Genomic DNA, 17,556 nt, shown 5'->3' with positions numbered 1-17,556 from the left:
ATCAATCTCTTTTCTGACCATTTTTTAAAGCTGTTGTCTAGATTATTGGGTGTAAAAGATTTCATGTAGCCAATATTTATCAAAGGTGAAATTAACTTTGGGAGCTTAAATGCACACTTTATTTTATTCCATATTTTAAAAGTGACCCTGGTCCAGTCGGACATCTCTCCAGTGGGTGCATCTAGAAAGGGCATGCTTTGTAAGGGATCTTGACATTGTTGTTTTTCAATATTAACCCATCGTGTGTTTGTGTTGTCCTGAATCCATCCTATCAAGGGTTTCATTTGTGCAGCCCAAAAGTAAAATTTTAAATTTGGTAGGTTGAGGCCTCCACTGGACTTTGATAATTGTAGAGTTTTAAGTCTAATTCTAGGACGCTTATTTTGCCATATGAATTTTGACAACATTTTATCCAAATTGTTGAAAACAAGCTTAGGAATATCTATGGGCAACATCTGAAATAAATAGAGAAGTCGTGGCAGAACGTTCATGCGGATGCTTTCAATACGTCCCAGCAGAGAAAGAGGGAGCACAGACCAACGATCCAGGTCTCCTTTTATGCACTGGATTATTTTGATATAATTAGCATCATAAAGGTTCTGTAGGGATAAGGGAATAAATATACCAAGATATTTAATACCATCACTGGGCCATTTAAAACCAGTCTGAAGTTTTACGTTTTGGGGTATCTTGCCATTGATGTCCATAGCCTCTGTTTTATCAATATTTACCTTATATCCTGAGTAGTATCCAAATTCATTAATTAAAGTCTTAAGATGTGGTATTGTAGATGCCAATTCTGTTAGATATAGCAGTACATCATCTGCATATAGTGACAATTTATGTTCCTCAGTATTTATCATAATTCCTTTTATGTTAATATTATCTCTGATGAGTTGGGCAAATGGTTCAATGCTGATGGCAAAAAGCAATGGTGACAGAGAACAGCCCTGTCTACAGCCGCGTTCCAGTTTAAATCTCTGTGATATATAGCCATTGACTTTAACGGAAGCCTGGGGGTCTGAATAGAGTGTTTGAATCCAGTTTATAAAGTTAGGTCCAAATCCAAAGCGTTTTAAAGTTTGAAATAAAAATTGCCATGACACACGGTCAAATGCTTTCTGAGCATCCAAAGATAAAATCATTGACTCTGATTTCTTATCTTTTTGATATGATATTATATTCAGCAGACGTCGTAAATTATCCCCATAATATCTTCCAGCAATGAATCCAGTTTGGTCAGGATGAATAATTTGAGTTATCATTTGGTTGACTCGTTTAGCCAATATTGCTGTCAATATTCGCACATCTCCATTTAGCAGTGATATTGGTCTATAGGACTGGCATTCGGTCGGATCTTTGCCCTCTTTATGTATTACTATGATGGTTGCATCTGTCCAGGAAGGTGCCACGGTTTTAGAGTAAAGTGCGTAGTGATATGCTTTTAACAATAGGGGGGAAAGTATATCACTAAAAGTTTTATAAAATTCATTAATGTAGCCATCTGGCCCTGGGGTTTTATTATTTTTTAGTGTTGAGATCACCTGCTTGATCTCCCATTCTTCAAATGGTTTATCTAGATCCCTAGCAGTCGTTTCAGTCAATTCTGGTAATTTTATGTTTTTTAAGAAATCTGCAATTTTTTTATCATCAGTGCAAGTATCTGTATTTTTATATAGGAATTTATAGAAAAGTGCAAAGGATTCTGCTATTTCATCTGGTTTTGAAACAAAAGTACTTTGTGATTTTATTTTTTGCACTATATTAGATGACTTTTGTTTTCTTAATTGGAAAGCTAATAATCTGCTTGCCCTATTGCCGTGCTCATAATATTTTTGTTTGGTAAATCTTAAATTTCCTTCAATCTTATCTGATAGTAGACTATTAAGTTCTCTACGTGTTGTATTTAATTGTTTTAGTAAACTATTTGATGCAGACTGTTTATGATTATATTCTAATTCTTTTATTTTATCTTCTAATTCTCGCTGTTTGGCTTCCTTCTGTCTTTTCCTAGCACATGTAAATGAAATAATGCGACCTCTAAGGAATGCTTTGGCACAGTCCCATATAATAAGGGGGGATGTTACCGATGAAATATTAGTGTCCATGTAATTCTTAAGCTCTGTTTTGATGAAGGAGTTAAATTCTCTGTCATTTAGGAGGGATGCATTTAGTCTCCATTGTTTAGAGGATGATCTCTGGCCTATATCCCACTTTAATTCTATAGGTGCATGATCAGATAATGTAATAGGTAGTATTTTAATATCAGATATTCTATATTGGTCTTTCTTAGACGTAAAGAAATAATCAATTCTTGAATATGATGCATGTCTGTTTGAGTAAAATGTGAAATCTCTACTTCCAGGGAATTTGCTCCTCCATACATCAACAAGGCCAGCCTCTGCGCATTGATATTTGAGCATTTTACTCATTTGGGAAAGGGTAGCTTTAGAGGGGGGTTTCCGGTCTAACATATTAGACATTACACAATTAAAATCTCCTCCTATCAAAATTAGTCCAGTGCTATATTGTAATATTTTATTAAATAGCGTTCTAATGAAGCCAGGATCATCTTCATTCGGTGCGTATACATTAATGAAGGATACTTTTATGCCATCAATCAGTCCATTAACCAAGATATATCGGCCCTCAGTGTCCTTATGTGCAGAAGTTTTTACAAAATTGACATGTCTATGTATGAGTATAGATACCCCCTTTTTCCTCCCAGAGTGATGCGAGGAATAATATACTTTATCTGCCCACGACTTTTTTAGCTTTTCGTGTTCTGCATCAGATAAGTGGGTTTCCTGTAGGAAAGCTATCTGACAGTTGACTTGTTTCAGTTGGTACATAATTTTCTTTCTCTTAACAGGACTATGGAGACCTTTAACATTATAGCTTATAATTTTGAGTGTTCCCATTAATTAAAGAATAGGATTTGTGGATAGATTTCCCAGTATTGACAACCATGGGATGGAGATGGGAAGCAGAGGCAAAAAATTTGTGAATATAGTATATGTATGGAGGTGTAAGTTCTAAAGAGTGGATTTAGATAATAAAACCAAAGGTAATGAAGTAAATGTAAGTTACTAATACAGCAGCAGAATAGCATTTCTATCTCAGCATAGTCAATATCAGACCAAGTAGGGGAAAAGAAAGATAACCTTCTTGTACTAATGATTAAGGCAGGGTCCCTGGGGAACAGAGGGACCAGAACTAACAAAACAAGAAAACAAACAACACTAACATTAGCTGACATTAGTTAAACAACAAGGTAGTGGTGGACTTAGTCCCTAGCCACTAAACAAATGGCAAGAAAACAGTCTCAGATGATAAAGACTGTCTACAAGTGTGCGAAAAAATACTCACTTGTGCTCCTGCAGAACAAGCATCAAGTTAAACAGCCTTACATTATGAAAAGGCTACCCAAACATGACATATGAAAATGTTACTCCGGAAAACAAACGTTCATCGTTCAGCCTTCTTCAGGCTCTGTGCGTAGTTTCTGGACGTATTCCATGGCTTTTTTCGGATCCACAAACTCCTTGTCCTGGTCATTAAAGGTGATCCGGAGTCTGGCCGGGTAGAGCAGGCCGTATCGGACTCCTTTCCGATTTCGAAGCTCCTTACGTACGTCGGTGAATGCAGCCCTAGCTCTGGCGACGTTGGAAGTGTAGTCGGGGAATACTGCAATCCGTTTCCCGTTGTACATCAGCGGGGCTCGGTCTCGTGCTCTCCTCAGAATTTCCGCCGCGTCTCCGTCATAATGAAGTTTAACGATCATCACTCGTGGCTTTACCTGGTGTCCTGGAGTTCCTCTGGGGCCAAGTGTACGGTGCGAGCGGTCAATCTTTATCTCCCGATCCAACTGCAGCACTTCTTTAAGCATTTTAGACACCGACTCTGGCGCACTGGAATTCGGGAGCTCGTCCACACCAGCAATCCTAATGTTTCCCCGTCTCATTCTGCCCTCCATGTCCTCACACTTGTCTTTCAAAGTCACAATCTGGCTTTGAAGGCTAGTTACCGTGGTTTGCAGTGAGGCCACCTCATCCGACCACGTCGATAGTCCTTCAGTCACATCTTGAATGTCCGTTTTCATTTGGTTTATTTCTGACCTGATAGCTGCTGAGGTGTTAGCAATTTCCGACCGCACAGCTCGTAGCTCGGATTTGAGGGTGTCGAAGTCCTCCGCTAGGGCACTTTTAAGTTCCTCTCTGAGGATTTTCGATATTTCTCCCCTCACAGTGTCGAGGATGTCGGCTTTGATATTTTCGGCGGACATAGTTACACTTTCAGTACTTTCTGTCGGTGACAGTTGGACCAGGTTAGCTAGCGTAGGTTGGTTCTGCCTCAGGGTCCTTTTAGCTCGTTGGCCGCTAGCTGTGTATTTGAACTTCTCCAGTTTTTTATCCATTCAGCTTTGCTTTCCGCAGTTTGTTCGGCTCTTGGTGTGTTTTGGATAGTCTTAATTATACTTTAAACGAGTTCTTCATGCAAAATAGGTGGTTTTAGATGGATGTATTAGCGATTCTGCAGGAGCACATGAAAAGACGTCTTACTCCATGTGTCGCTCACTAGCGCCCCCTTGAAGTGTTTTTTAGGTCTAGATATGACCATGCCATGGTAATAAAGGCAGTTTAATCTTTAAAGAGACTGCCTTGGATTTTTCTTCCAGTGTGATAAATAGAGATGAAATTCGATGTGATGATTACCCTGTTTTAAACATCGTCCTGATTAAATAATCTGATTTTGATGTAAAATCGATGAATCGTGCAGAGACTGACAAATGCATATATGTAGACATTAGAACTTTACTAAACCAAAAACCTAATGTTGGACAAGGACTTTTACACAGTACTGTGCAATTAAATAATGACTGTGAGAACCTGGTCACACAAAAACTGTGAAAAAAAAAAAAAAAGTGTGTTCAATGTGTTTGTCTCCAGTTCTTCACAGAGTCCATCTTCCACCTGGTGAGACAGAAACACAGCGAGCTGACAGACAGTTGCTTTTCTACCTCTCACGCTTGTCACAAAGTTCTGGCAGGGATCGTAATGACCAGAGGTGAGTTTTGGAAACACAACGAATGAAACTCTGATGTCTGAGCTAATGAGAAACTGACGATCACTGACATTTCACTACACTGTGAAGTGAAATGACTCTGAGACCTAATCCGACCAGTTACAGCTCTGAAATTTCAGTTCAGTAAGTTTTATGAGTAAAACTGAGGAACTGATAAGTGTTTGTTTAGTTTTAGTGGTAAGTTTTCAGGTACTATAGAGAAAGTGGAAAAGGTCAGATGCACAAATGAAGACTTATGGCATTTTCAGACTGGGTATCCAGATCTGTGCTGTACCTAAATACGATCACACCTTTCACCAGATGTTGGGTTCACAAGCACATACCGCAGCCCGTGCTCAAGAACAAGTGGTTGTTAAAGGACTGAAACAGTAGGTGGCGGTATGGAAGGAATTCTGTAGCTTTCCAACAAGTGCAGAAATGACAAACCATCACATCATCAGCCGAGCGACTGTTCTGTTCATTTGTCTACAACAGTAGCAAGACAGGCACTACTTTTCTATCTGTTAACCTGTTTGAGACAAAGAGAAGAAAAGTGACCTCCATGTCCCTGATGTATCACTGAGCGGTTCGGTCGATAAGGCAAGCCTGTGCCACACAGATCCAAGGCTGGCACGGTGATTAGGTCACTTCCCGTCTCGGGTACAGATTACTTTCATATTGCAACATTCCATACTGGAATCCACGCAGTCCATACCCAGGACTACCTTCTCAGCTGGACTCGGGTACGGAATGTTTGCATTCACACTGACAAAACTAAGTGGACTTTGGGGTCCAACATACTCGGATACAGACTCGAATACCCAGTCTGAAAACGACCTTAGAACTTTTTTAATGCCTCTATATGCAACCTTTCCTTAGTGATTTGTCAGCATTTATTCTAATATTATCTTATAAATTCAGGTATTTTTCTATATTTAATTTCCTGATCATGTAGATTGTCATAAAAGCTCCAAGTAAATTCAATGGTTATTTTATGAAAACAGAGAAAACTGAAGAAAAAGTGATGTTTTCAACAAAATATATCATTAATTGAACATAAAAACAAGTGTCTCCAACATGTGTCATTTATCAAATTATGTGGGTTTTACTGGTGAATCAATGTTGTAGAAGATGATGGTGTTTCCACATTCACTTCGGAGCCACTGTGCATCCAAATGGGTCATATCTGATGTCCTCCAGATACAGAAAAAAACAAATCTGCTGTAATTTTAATTATCAGCCACATTCAGCTTTAACAAACCAGATTTAATCTAGAGTTTTAGGTAAACCACGTACTGAAACAGGAGCAGAAAGGAAGGAAATAGAATGTCATGAAATGTGTTCAGAGGAAAGACAACAGCGAGGGCATGAAAAGCAGCGATCTCTGGACTATCACTCCAAGAGGAGGGTGAAAATGCTTTGCCACTTGTCTGAGCTCATCATTTAAAGCTGTCAAAGAGACACAGAAGCATCTAATTCACTCTCACATGAACATTTATCCCTGCAAACCAAACAAACACCTAAACAAGTTTCCTGAAATGACCCTGCAGATTCCAGGCTGTGAATGTTTGATGAGGCCAGATTGCAACACAACGGCGTGTTTGTGAAGTGTCGCGCTGATTGTTCAGTCGCACACTTTCCATTAGCCTGTCTGAGCTGGTTAACGCGGTGATGCTAGGACACTAGGGAGCAGAGGAGATGCCTGTTTTCTTATGCTGAGTGAAATGATTACTTAGACTGTCATGTCGAATGTCTTGCTCCACGAGATGTCTGAGGATTTAGGCCCAATCCCAATTCACCCCTTAGCCCCTCCCCCTTACCCCTATCCCTTGGCCCTTGCACTTGGCACTACCCCTTGAAATGGAGTTGTAAGGGGTAGGGGTTGAAACATTCCCTTATGAAATGGGACAACCCTTCAAGACCTGTTACGTCATCAGCAGTCATTGATGCCGCTGTAAACAGATGTGACAACTTTGTTTCTGAAAGAATTCCCCATGTCGTCAGCAGCTGTAACCGTCTCTGTTGCATGGGCTTTGGGCATCTTTTTGTGGCTATCAACCACAAACCGCAAACAACCTATAACATACTGAGCGGCATTAAACGATCGATCAAATGATTAAGTTGTTTACGAAGAAAATACGTACATATGTATGATTCTTTCGTCACACTGCTGCACTTTTTTGCTGTGCTTACCTACATCCTGCCAATGATTCGAACAGAATTATGGGAGATTTCTCATACCCCTCCGTTTGCAGTGTGGTCCTGAAAAATCTACGTTTTGAGGGCCAAACCGCCCTCCCCCTTAGCCCTCCCCCTCCGACTCATCGAGCATCGGGACACCCCTACCCCTTCACATTAACGTGCAAAATGGAGGGGTCGGGCTAAGGGGGAGGGGCCAAGAGGTGAAATAGGAATGGGCCTAAGATTTTAAGATACCTTTCACATCATCCTTCCTCTAATTTTTGTTCAATTTGTCAATTATTTTGTTCTTTTTGTTGATTATTTTGTTATTTTTTCCTCATTTTGTTGATTTAATTACTCACTTTGTGAATAATTTGTTAATTTTTGTTTATTTTGTTTGTTTTCTGTTCATTTTGTTGATTATTTCTGATCATTTTTACTAATTTTGTTGAATTTAAAAAAAAAAAAAAATTTGTTCATTTTGTTGATTTTTTTCCTGTACATTTTGGCTTCATATTGATTATTTTTTCAATTTGTGTGAAAATTCATGTCGTAAATCTCATATAGTCTGAACAAAAGGGTTAAAGATATGTTAAGTGCAAAGGGAGGTCACACTAAATACTATCATTAGAGCTTTACTAAACCTTAAACATAATGTTGGACTAGGCCTTTTAGACAGTACTGTGTAATTAATGATCATTGTCAGAACCTGGTCACACAAAAAGTGGTAATGTGGTGATGCTAGGACACCAGGGAGCAGAAGAGATGCCTGTTTTCTTATGCTGAGAGTGAGGTGATTGCTCAGACTGTGTTATGTCAAATGTCTTATTCCAAAAGATGTTTGAAGATTTAGACTTTAAGATTTCCTTCATCACATCCTTCCTCTCTCCCTCCAGGATTTGACCTCAGATCAGCCCAGGTTGTTTCTCTGGCGACTGGGACCAAGTGTCTGGATGCAGAGAGTGTGAGCGACCGAGGCTTAACTCTGAGCGACTGCCATGCTGAAGTCGTCAGCAGAAGGGCGTTGGTTCGATTCTTGTATGCTCAACTGGAGCTGCTGCTCTGGTATGACCTGAAACGTCCATGTATCCTTTTTTTTGTGGTGTACAGCCTCATCTAGAGTTACAACTGATGTTTTCATGGCTGTAACTGATTAAAGCTGCAGTGCTTCAAACAGAAATAACAGATTATAAGAGAGAAACTAAATATCGTAAGTCGTAGTGTCATCACAGCCATCATCTACCTCCTTCCCCTCAGTAATATATTCCGGAAATATAATATCAACTTTCACTGTTATGTGGATGACACCCAGCTCGACCTCACCATATCACTCCTGTCCACCAACAGCTTTGCTGGCTCCCGGTAAAGTTCCGGATTGAATTCAAAATACTTTTCTGGACATTTAAGGCCATCCATAACCTCGCCCCTCCATATCTGTCTGATCTCCTTCATGTTGCCACTCCCTCTCACACCCTCAGATCTTCCTCCTCCATCCACCTCACTGTTCCCTCTGCCCATCTCACCACCATGGGGAGCAAAGCATTCAGCCGCTCTGCTCCCCAACTCTGGAACTCCTTGCCACTGGAGCTCAGAAATATCATTTCACTCAATCTCTTCAAATCCAAACTCAAAACCCATCTGTTTAGGACCGCTTTGTGACCACAATTGCAATGTCCAATTTTTAACCTGCCTTTTATTTTTTACTCTGTTTTATTGCTTGTTTTATATTCTCCTGTTTACTGTATGGTGTCCTTGAGTGCCAAGAAAGGCACCTATAAATAAAATGTATTATTATTATTGTCATTATTATTATTATTAGTGTTTTATCTCAGTTGTGTTCAGTTTGTGTGATCACCTACTAAATGAGTTTTCCTCTTTCCTATTTGAAGTAAGCCAGCAGATGGTGAGGAACAGTCGATCTTTGTACCAAATAAAAGCTGTAGCGGTTTTCGGCTGAGGGATGACATCCTCTTCCACATGTACATCAGCTCATCTCCATGTGGAGATGCTCGACTCAACTGCCCCTACGAAACCAAGGCCACATGTAAGAACACACTCTTTTCTATTACCACGACTCCAACCTCGCATTAAATAATCTATTCATATTCTGCTCTTAGTACATGTATGGACCCTCTGACCTCAGGGTCTCATTCATTTTTAAAAGGGAAAATCCACCATAAAACACTTCAACTCTGTGAAATCATGAATTAATAAATACCATTAAGCAGCTTTGATTCTTCCTGTAATCCTCTTGTGTCGTTTTTTTAACAGCTTCATCAGAGTTGAAAACAGACAATTTCTCTACAATCGAGAAAATGTCTTTTTAATACTAAACAATAATGTTGAGACCTGCCATTTTGTAACAAGGACACTGAGTTATGCTTCATAGAAAAAGACAGTGGGATGTAATGTATCAAGTTTTGGGTTGATGAGGGTAAATAAATCTATACTTTAAATCTGTCAAAACATGAAAATATTTTGTTGCAACATAAATCTGTTGTTGTAAAGTGAAGAACTCCAGCTGTAAAGAGGAAAATCTTGCTATAACATTAGAATATGTTGGTCTAACATGATAAGCATAGTAATAATTTAAGGACATCATTATACGTCTTGTTTCTGGTTTTCTTTTTCTGTTGTGGTAGGAATAAATCTCTACATTCCAGTACAATACAATGTAATAACCTGTTGTTGGTTCTTGTATCAGATCCTGGCAGGAGGTTTCGTTGCCATCTAAGGGTGAAGGTGGACGGAGGTGAGGGGACGCTCCCCGTCACGGCACGGAGAGCCAGTCAGAAATGGAATGGTGTGTTGCCGGGTAAACCTCTGATCACCCTGTCTTGCACTGACAAAATAACAAAGTGAGTGTTTTTATTAAATTGTATTATGGTCCGCTCTCATACATGAACCTCATAGTAGCGGATTTTCTTATTTCAATACAGAATAGTTTGGGGGTTTTACACTTTGTAGCCTGTATATGAGTATTATTTTCTGTCATTTTTCAAGAAAATGGTTGGATTCTGCTGTTGCTGTGTGTTGACATTGCAGTGGAATAACTACTTCTCAGTTCTTGTCAATATTGTTCAGATGAAGAGAATGAACATTTCAGGTGTTCACGTTATCATTTCTGTGGACACATACAAAAGTCAACCAGAAATTACATTTCTCACCAAGTTTATTTACTTACATTACTTATTTTTTGGTAATCATCATTATTATTACTATGATTACTTTTATTACTTTTCATATTATTGTTTCTATTCTTTTTTATTTATATTATTATCTATTACTATCATTACTATTATTTATTACTACTTATATTATTTATTACAACTACTCTTCCTAATGTGCACATACATACGGTGTTGTGCTATCTATTATCTATCTGTCTATTGTTTAGTTGGTTTTCTTCAAAAGGAGACCTGTTCAAACCAAATATCCCTACAAATAACCTCCTTTTAGATTTTTTCTTACTTATTTTGCTTCTGCATCTGTTTGTAAAGTCTGTTCACAATTCTTAACCTGATCTCTTGTCTTGAGGTGGAGTGTCGTGGGCCTCCAGGGGGCGCTCTTATCCCACCTGGTGGAGCCGGTTTACCTGCACAGTCTGACGGTGGGGACACTGAGCCACACAGGTCACCTGAGCAGAGCCATTGCACGCCGCCTCGCGCTCGTCAGACACCTGCCGTTTCCCTATCGACGACAGCAGCTGCTGCTCGGCTGTACGTCCGAAACCACATAGCTTAGCATCTACACCGGTCCAAAAGAACAACCACACTTCATACTGATATATTCAATATTAAATTATCTCTCTTAACACTGGCAGTACAAAGACACAGCAAAAAATATGAAATACAGAATACTAAAGTTTTTTTTTTAATTCATCTTTCAGTCTTAAAGTATCTTATACCAGGAAATAGACAGGTCCAAACATGTTAGCATCATAGCAGATAGGCTCAATAAACGTGCGATAAAATGTCTGAAACACTTCAAATTGTCCGAGTAACACACGAATATTAAATATAGTCCAAACACTAATCATTTAATGTCTTGAATCTCTTGAACCACGTGAATTACCTTCTTTATGATGTTGTTGTGTCTGTATCCATTAGCTAGCTAGCAGCTTTAAGCCATAATGCCTCAATGGCGCCATTTCTTCTGCCCCGGTCACGTGATCCACACAGAAAATAAACTTTATAAATTTTTTTAACTTATATTTTACCAATTTTACTCTTTTTATTGTGCTACTCTGGCATTTTAATCAGTTATTAACTATTATAAAATAATATATATATATATTATGAAAAAACATTAAATAAAATTCATTTAAAAATTATCTGAGTTACAAACAAAAAGGCCCAAAAATACATAATTATACAGAAGCTGACAATGGCAGGATCATTTTTAAATTACAAACATTGTTTTTCCATAATAATGGTTTATTTTTAGATAATTATGAAGAACTAGAAAATGAATGTCTGGTTGATTTAATCATATCTGATTTTATCTTTCAGAACACCATGATGAATATAAGAGAAATCCTAAAAGACCTAGAATTATTTTTGTGGAGACCACCAAATATTTTTGTCTCCTACATTTAACCTTTCCTAAGTGATTTATCACCATTCATTATCATATTATTCTCTTCCTTTTCATTTTTTCAGTGTAAATCAGGTATTTCCTACATTCAATTTACTGATCATGAAGATGTCCAAGTAGACTGAGAGTAAATGAAAGAGAGTAGAAGTGACTTTTTCAGCAAAATATATAATTAAAAATGAAGAGATGCCTTGACAAAGTTTTAGATGGGCTATTTTTTTACCAAGTGGTTGTACAATATATATTTTTCTACACACACCCTGAGACTGTAAGTATTGTATAGTATAATTATTTCCCATAACTAATCATTCATGTGTCTGTCCATCCAGGTCTGAGCAGGAGTGACATCCGACCATCAGGAAAGGCTCCAAACAGCAGCGTGAACTGGAGCTTTGGTGATGAAGGTCTGGAGGAAATCAGCACCTCCTCAGGAAGGAGGAAGGACTCAGGGACGCCTTCACGGCTCTGCAGGAGCGTCATGTTTGCCCGATGGCAGCGACTGCAGCAGCAGGTGAGGAGGAGACGAAAATCAGTGAAGAGAAAGACACATAAGGAGGCTGATAAAGGGCCAGTAGTCACTATAAAATATTGGGATGCATGACAAATAACTGGAGAGATTTCACTAAAAGAAGGTTGAAAGAAGATGACATTTATGTGTTGTTAAATAAAGTAAATGTGATTTTACAGAGTGAGAACCCAAAACCAAACCAAGTATTTGTAGAATAGAATAGAATATATCTTTATTGTCATTGTAGTGTTGTACAACGAAATTAAAAAGTGTGATCCTAAAAGGTACATACATTTGTGATGCTTTGTCAAGAGGTTTCATAGCGTTGACACAAAAAGAAAATGGTTTAACATTTTTTTGTCTTATTTTTTTTATTTAACTCTTTTGCCAGAGTGTCCTGGACAAGACAGCAGCAGCAGAAGTAACAGAAAATAGAGATTACAGCCATACATCCACATTAAAAACATAGATAAAAACATACAGTAAAACCATACACAAAACACTAAACTAACATCATAGATATAAAACACCATCAATGAAACAAAAGGTACTAAAGGTAAACAACAATGTTCCTTAAAAACATCTCAAAGCAGATCCTGGACTCAAACAGTTAGAAAAACATTTCCATCCAGATTTATCATTTTCCCATTCATTTAAAATGACTTTAAATGTATTTAAATAGACCAGTTCCTTCATTTTTACCTCCTTCTGTAGTTTGTTCTATTCAGTGGAACCAGAACATTGAAAAACTTTCTTTCCCAGTTCTGTTCTGACTTTTTGAACATGTAGATATAACAGATCCTGGGACCAAAGACTGTAATTATTAAAGTTGTTCCAACAGACGTAGACCAGTAAATATGATGGAAACAGACCTAAAATACATTTATAAATAAAAGATTATAGTGTTTATACTCGAAGTGTATTTCTCTGGGAGCTGCTCACTGCTGTATACTCTTTAACATCAGATGTTTTATATAAGGCAGTGGCTACTGCCACAGTACTGTGGCACCAAATATGGGTTTGTCCATTTCCACAGAGCCAATCAAATGCCCTGGTGTTGGCGTATGGATAGGCACAACACCACTATATGGAAACGATGATGTCATAGTACCACGTGACCAGAAGAAGAAAACCCCAGATGTAACCTCATGCACATGCTCAGTGCATTCTTCTGTGGTTTGAGTGTATCCTGCCTTAGGCTCTGTCTGTGTTTGTGTACAGCGCCACATATAGGTGTGGCTACGTATTACACTGTTTTAACCTTGTTTTACTGTTTCCACCTGGATGCAGATATTTCTGGAAATGATACGAGTATGGACGTGAAACTTTTAGAATCCGCAAAAGAAAAATACCAGGAGCATTGTGGTCTGGATGTAGCTGGACTGGTCCCCTCTCCTTTTCCCGAACCTGGATAGGCCCATGGCATGTGTGATGGTTCTGTCCACAGTTCTGTGTCAGCAGGCGGACAGGTTACCAGACTACATAGGATAGAACCAGGATACTGACTGGCTCTGAGGGAATAGACACATGAGAAAGGTAGTTCAACAGGACTGTGGACAGAGACAGTTTGTTTATGGTTTATATTAACACAATGTTTCACTGCATTGTCCCTGATAAATAAAAGAAAAAATACATAAAAATTAACCTCTGGGTAGAAGACTTAAGAGTCGCCAGGTCAAAGACCACACACACTATAGGAGTAGCTTTGTTCATGCTGTTTCTTTTTTAAATCAGTCTGTGTGCACTTTTTAACCTTTAACTGAAATCTACCATTTGTTTCTATTTACTACAGTTTGACGTTTTCTCTTCAATTTGATGCTGCTGTTGTTGTTTTTTTAAATAAGTCTCTTTGCACTTTCTCTTAACCTTTAACCTTCCGCTTAAGTCTTTTAGTGACTACAGTTTGACATTTTCTTTGTCCTGGTTTCTTAATTTATTAGATATTTTACTTTTATCTGAGTCCAGATCAGTGAGCCTCTATGAGTACTTGCCCATGTGTATTTGTATTGTCCTCTGTGTCTGTGTCTTGTTTTGTTTTAATGTTGTCTAATGCCTTCTCCTGTTACTGCAGAACAAATCCACCAACGGGCACTAATAAAGTTACCTTGAACCTAGAACAATAGATTGATTCAATGGACGCAGAGTCCAGTGGGAGGATCCAACTTCTTGTTTTAGTCGACCCATGTTTTACTTTTTACATCAACTTTTTTGACATTTCTGGACTTTACAGTAACTTTTAGACTTAGTGAAGCGTGTTAGTTTCAGTTGCTGCTGTTGAATCCCCTTTGTGGCTTTCAGAGACAATTCAACGGAGCAGAGCCATCATTAGTTATCGCTCTGCTTTTTCCGCATTGATGAGTGTGAGCGTGTGCAGTTGGATGGATGTTTTCCCTGGACAGATGTCATTTAAACAGGCTGAATGCTGCTGCAGATGACTGGCAGCTGTTATTCTCACCTGGAAACTCTGTCAAAACCTAATGGGTGAATGTCACTCATGTTCTCCACATCAACTTTTCACATTGTCAGAAAAACTTTGCCTGTTCTCGTGAAGTTTATCGGTAAATATGCAAAAATGTCAAGTTAGTTTGTGTTTTTAGATCATGTTTTATGTCATGGATGTCGAACTCATTTTCTTTCAGAGGTCACATTCAGATCTCCAGTGGATCAGAACAGTAAAATCAGAACATCATAACCTATAAATAATAACTCCGTAGTTTTCTCTTTGTTTTAATACGGAAGAAGATTTGGGCCACTGGAAAAAAAAAAAAAAAAAAAAACTAAGGTCCAATATTTAAAAAAAATTATTATTCTGAGAAAAAAGTCAGAATTCTGACTTTAATCTCAAAAAAGTAATTCATTCATTCTTATTTTTTTCCCCAGTGGCTCTTCTGTATTTTAATGCAAAAAATAACATTAAATTATTCAAATATTTACATTTACAAACTATCCAAACAAAAAAATGTGAATAACCTGAAAAAACTGAAAACTCTTAAGAAAAATAAGTGCAATTTTAACAATATTATGCCACAGTTTATCATTTATATATGTGCATTACACACAATGTTACATAAACATTTAGTAACAAGCAGAATATTATTAAAATTGCACTTAATTTTCCTTAGACATTTCAGGTTGTTCATATTTGTTCAAGTTATTCACATTTTATTATTAAAGGATCGTTTTTAATGTAACTATTTCCAGAATTTAATGTTATTGTTTGCACTAAAAGAAAGAGAAGAATTTGGAGTTGTCATTATTTATAGGTTATTATGGTATTTTACAGTAGATCATATTGTTCTGTATGTGGAACCTGAACTAAAACCAGTTCAACCTGTGACTGTTTATATTTTCAGTGTAATTTTTGCATGTTACCAATTCATCCGACTGGCCGGATTGGAACCTTTGACGGACAGGTTTTGGCCCATGGGCCGTATGTTTGACACCCCTGTTCTGTGTGTTTCCAGATATCAGGTAAAGAATCAACCACAACATACTATGGCTCCAAGATGGCGGCTGGACGCTACCAGAGGGCGCTGCAGCAGTTCACCGGGTCTCTGCAGGGAGGAGGGCTGGGGACGTGGATCCGAAAACATCCAGACCCGGGTCACGGAGGGCTGGGGACGTGGATCCGAAAACATCCAGACCCGGGTCACGGAGGGCTGGGGACGTGGATCCGAAAACATCCAGACCCGGGTCACGGAGGGCTGGGGACGTGGATCCGAAAACATCCAGACCCGGGTCACGGAGGGCTGGGGACGTGGATCCGAAAACATCCAGACCCGGGTCACAGAGGACCGTGTTAAAGGCAGAGTGGGGGGGGCTGGTGTGAACAGTCAAAGAATTTTATCCACAAATATTTGGTATTAATGACGTGACATTAAACCAATAACAGAAGAAAGACACTGTTGCTATGCAAATGAGTTCAACACATGAGAGCTGGAGCAGACTCAGTTTCCAGATGCTCGATAATTATCGCATTTGTACGATCCTTCTTCCTGTAAGTGACATACAGTCGGTAATGCCAAAAGTCCCATAGTTTGATCAAATCGTGACACTTAACAGTTGTCAAAACGCTTGGTTTAGTCTGGACCAGGGGTGGGCAACCTGTGGCTCTGGGGCCACATTTGGATCTGGGGCCATTTTCAAGTGGCTCCATGTGGCTTTGTCAAAAAACATATCATAATTACCTGACTCATACAGAAATGGACAAAAGTATGTGGACACGTTGAATTCAGGTGTTTCTTTTCTAACGGGTCTGAGATAAAAATCAACAATGACTAATAATGTCACAATATAGTTTTATATTGGGATAAATATCATTGCATTCGTTATTTTGGTTTAAATTGTTACTGTTGCTTCCAAAATGTGTCAGAAATGGTTTTTGCTTAATTTATCTCAACATTGATTTATTTATTTTTAAATTTTTTAATCCATGACTATGATTTTAAATGTTCCACCTCTAAATTTCTCAAATGTTTTTCATGCTCTGACTGTAAATAATAATTTTCTACCACAACTAACCATCTACTGACTTCACATCTCACTGAGGAAAAAAAATCTACCATTAAACTTTGAGGACTAAAGTGAAGTTGGCACAAATTAAATCAGACTTGAATCCTACTTGTGATCGTTGTGAAGCTGAACTGGCCACACTGTCTCATATGTTTTGGTTTTGTTCAAAACTGAAAAACTTTTGGCAGTCTATATTTAGATTTCTTTCTAATGTAACAGGGTCTCATATTGAACCTGAGGCAACAGTTACAATATTTGGCATTACATCACATTATTTTCATTTTAATCAAAAATATAAAAATTTGATTGTCTTCACCACTCTTCTAACTCGTAGACTAATACTACTTAAATGGAAAGATAACCAACCGCCAACATTTAAATCTTGGTTTCTGGATCTTTTACATAATTTAACATTGGAAATAAAATTGATATTCGATAAGAGGATGTGCCGATAAGTTTTTCAGTACCTGTCAACCTGTTCTGAATCACATAAAAGAGGGAGATCCCTCACTTATTCCAGAGGAGACTTAATACTAGTCTGTGACTAATATTTGAGTTTCTTTATTTTTTATCTTTTCATTATTATTGTTAATTATCATCTTTTTTTTTGGTGCAAGAGGGTGGGAGTGTTCATGGGTTTGGGTATTAAAAAAAATGACTGCATTATGCTTTTGTGGATGACTCAATATGTAATA

The 17,556-nt window shown here is 38.2% G+C and overlaps 1 protein-coding gene across 3 annotated transcripts in view; it reads left to right on the top strand.

The window, feature by feature from the left end:
- Window positions 1-16,779, top strand: part of LOC115437491 (double-stranded RNA-specific editase B2-like) — a 50,962-nt gene extending 34,183 nt beyond the window's left edge. Inside the window, exons 4-11 of one of the 3 annotated variants that reach the window (XM_030160687.1) lie at window positions 4,950-5,067; window positions 8,142-8,310; window positions 9,135-9,289; window positions 9,950-10,103; window positions 10,783-10,964; window positions 12,171-12,352; window positions 15,814-16,096; window positions 16,142-16,779. In XM_030160687.1, the coding sequence (XP_030016547.1) occupies window positions 4,950-5,067; window positions 8,142-8,310; window positions 9,135-9,289; window positions 9,950-10,103; window positions 10,783-10,964; window positions 12,171-12,352; window positions 15,814-16,096; window positions 16,142-16,152 (1,254 nt within the window). In that variant the 3' untranslated portion in view covers window positions 16,153-16,779. Of the gene's footprint in view, window positions 1-4,949; window positions 5,068-8,141; window positions 8,311-9,134; window positions 9,290-9,949; window positions 10,104-10,782; window positions 10,965-12,170; window positions 12,353-15,813 lie in introns of all 3 variants that reach the window. The other 2 variants (XM_030160688.1, XM_030160686.1) reach the window with 2 other exon arrangements.
- The last annotated feature ends 777 nt before the right edge of the window (window positions 16,780-17,556 follow it).

Source organism: Sphaeramia orbicularis, chromosome 17 (genome assembly GCF_902148855.1).
Source record: "Sphaeramia orbicularis chromosome 17, fSphaOr1.1, whole genome shotgun sequence".
NCBI lineage: Eukaryota > Metazoa > Chordata > Actinopteri > Kurtiformes > Apogonidae > Sphaeramia > Sphaeramia orbicularis.
Note: the sequence above shows the minus strand (reverse complement) of the source record. Positions and strands in the feature narration are given on the sequence as shown.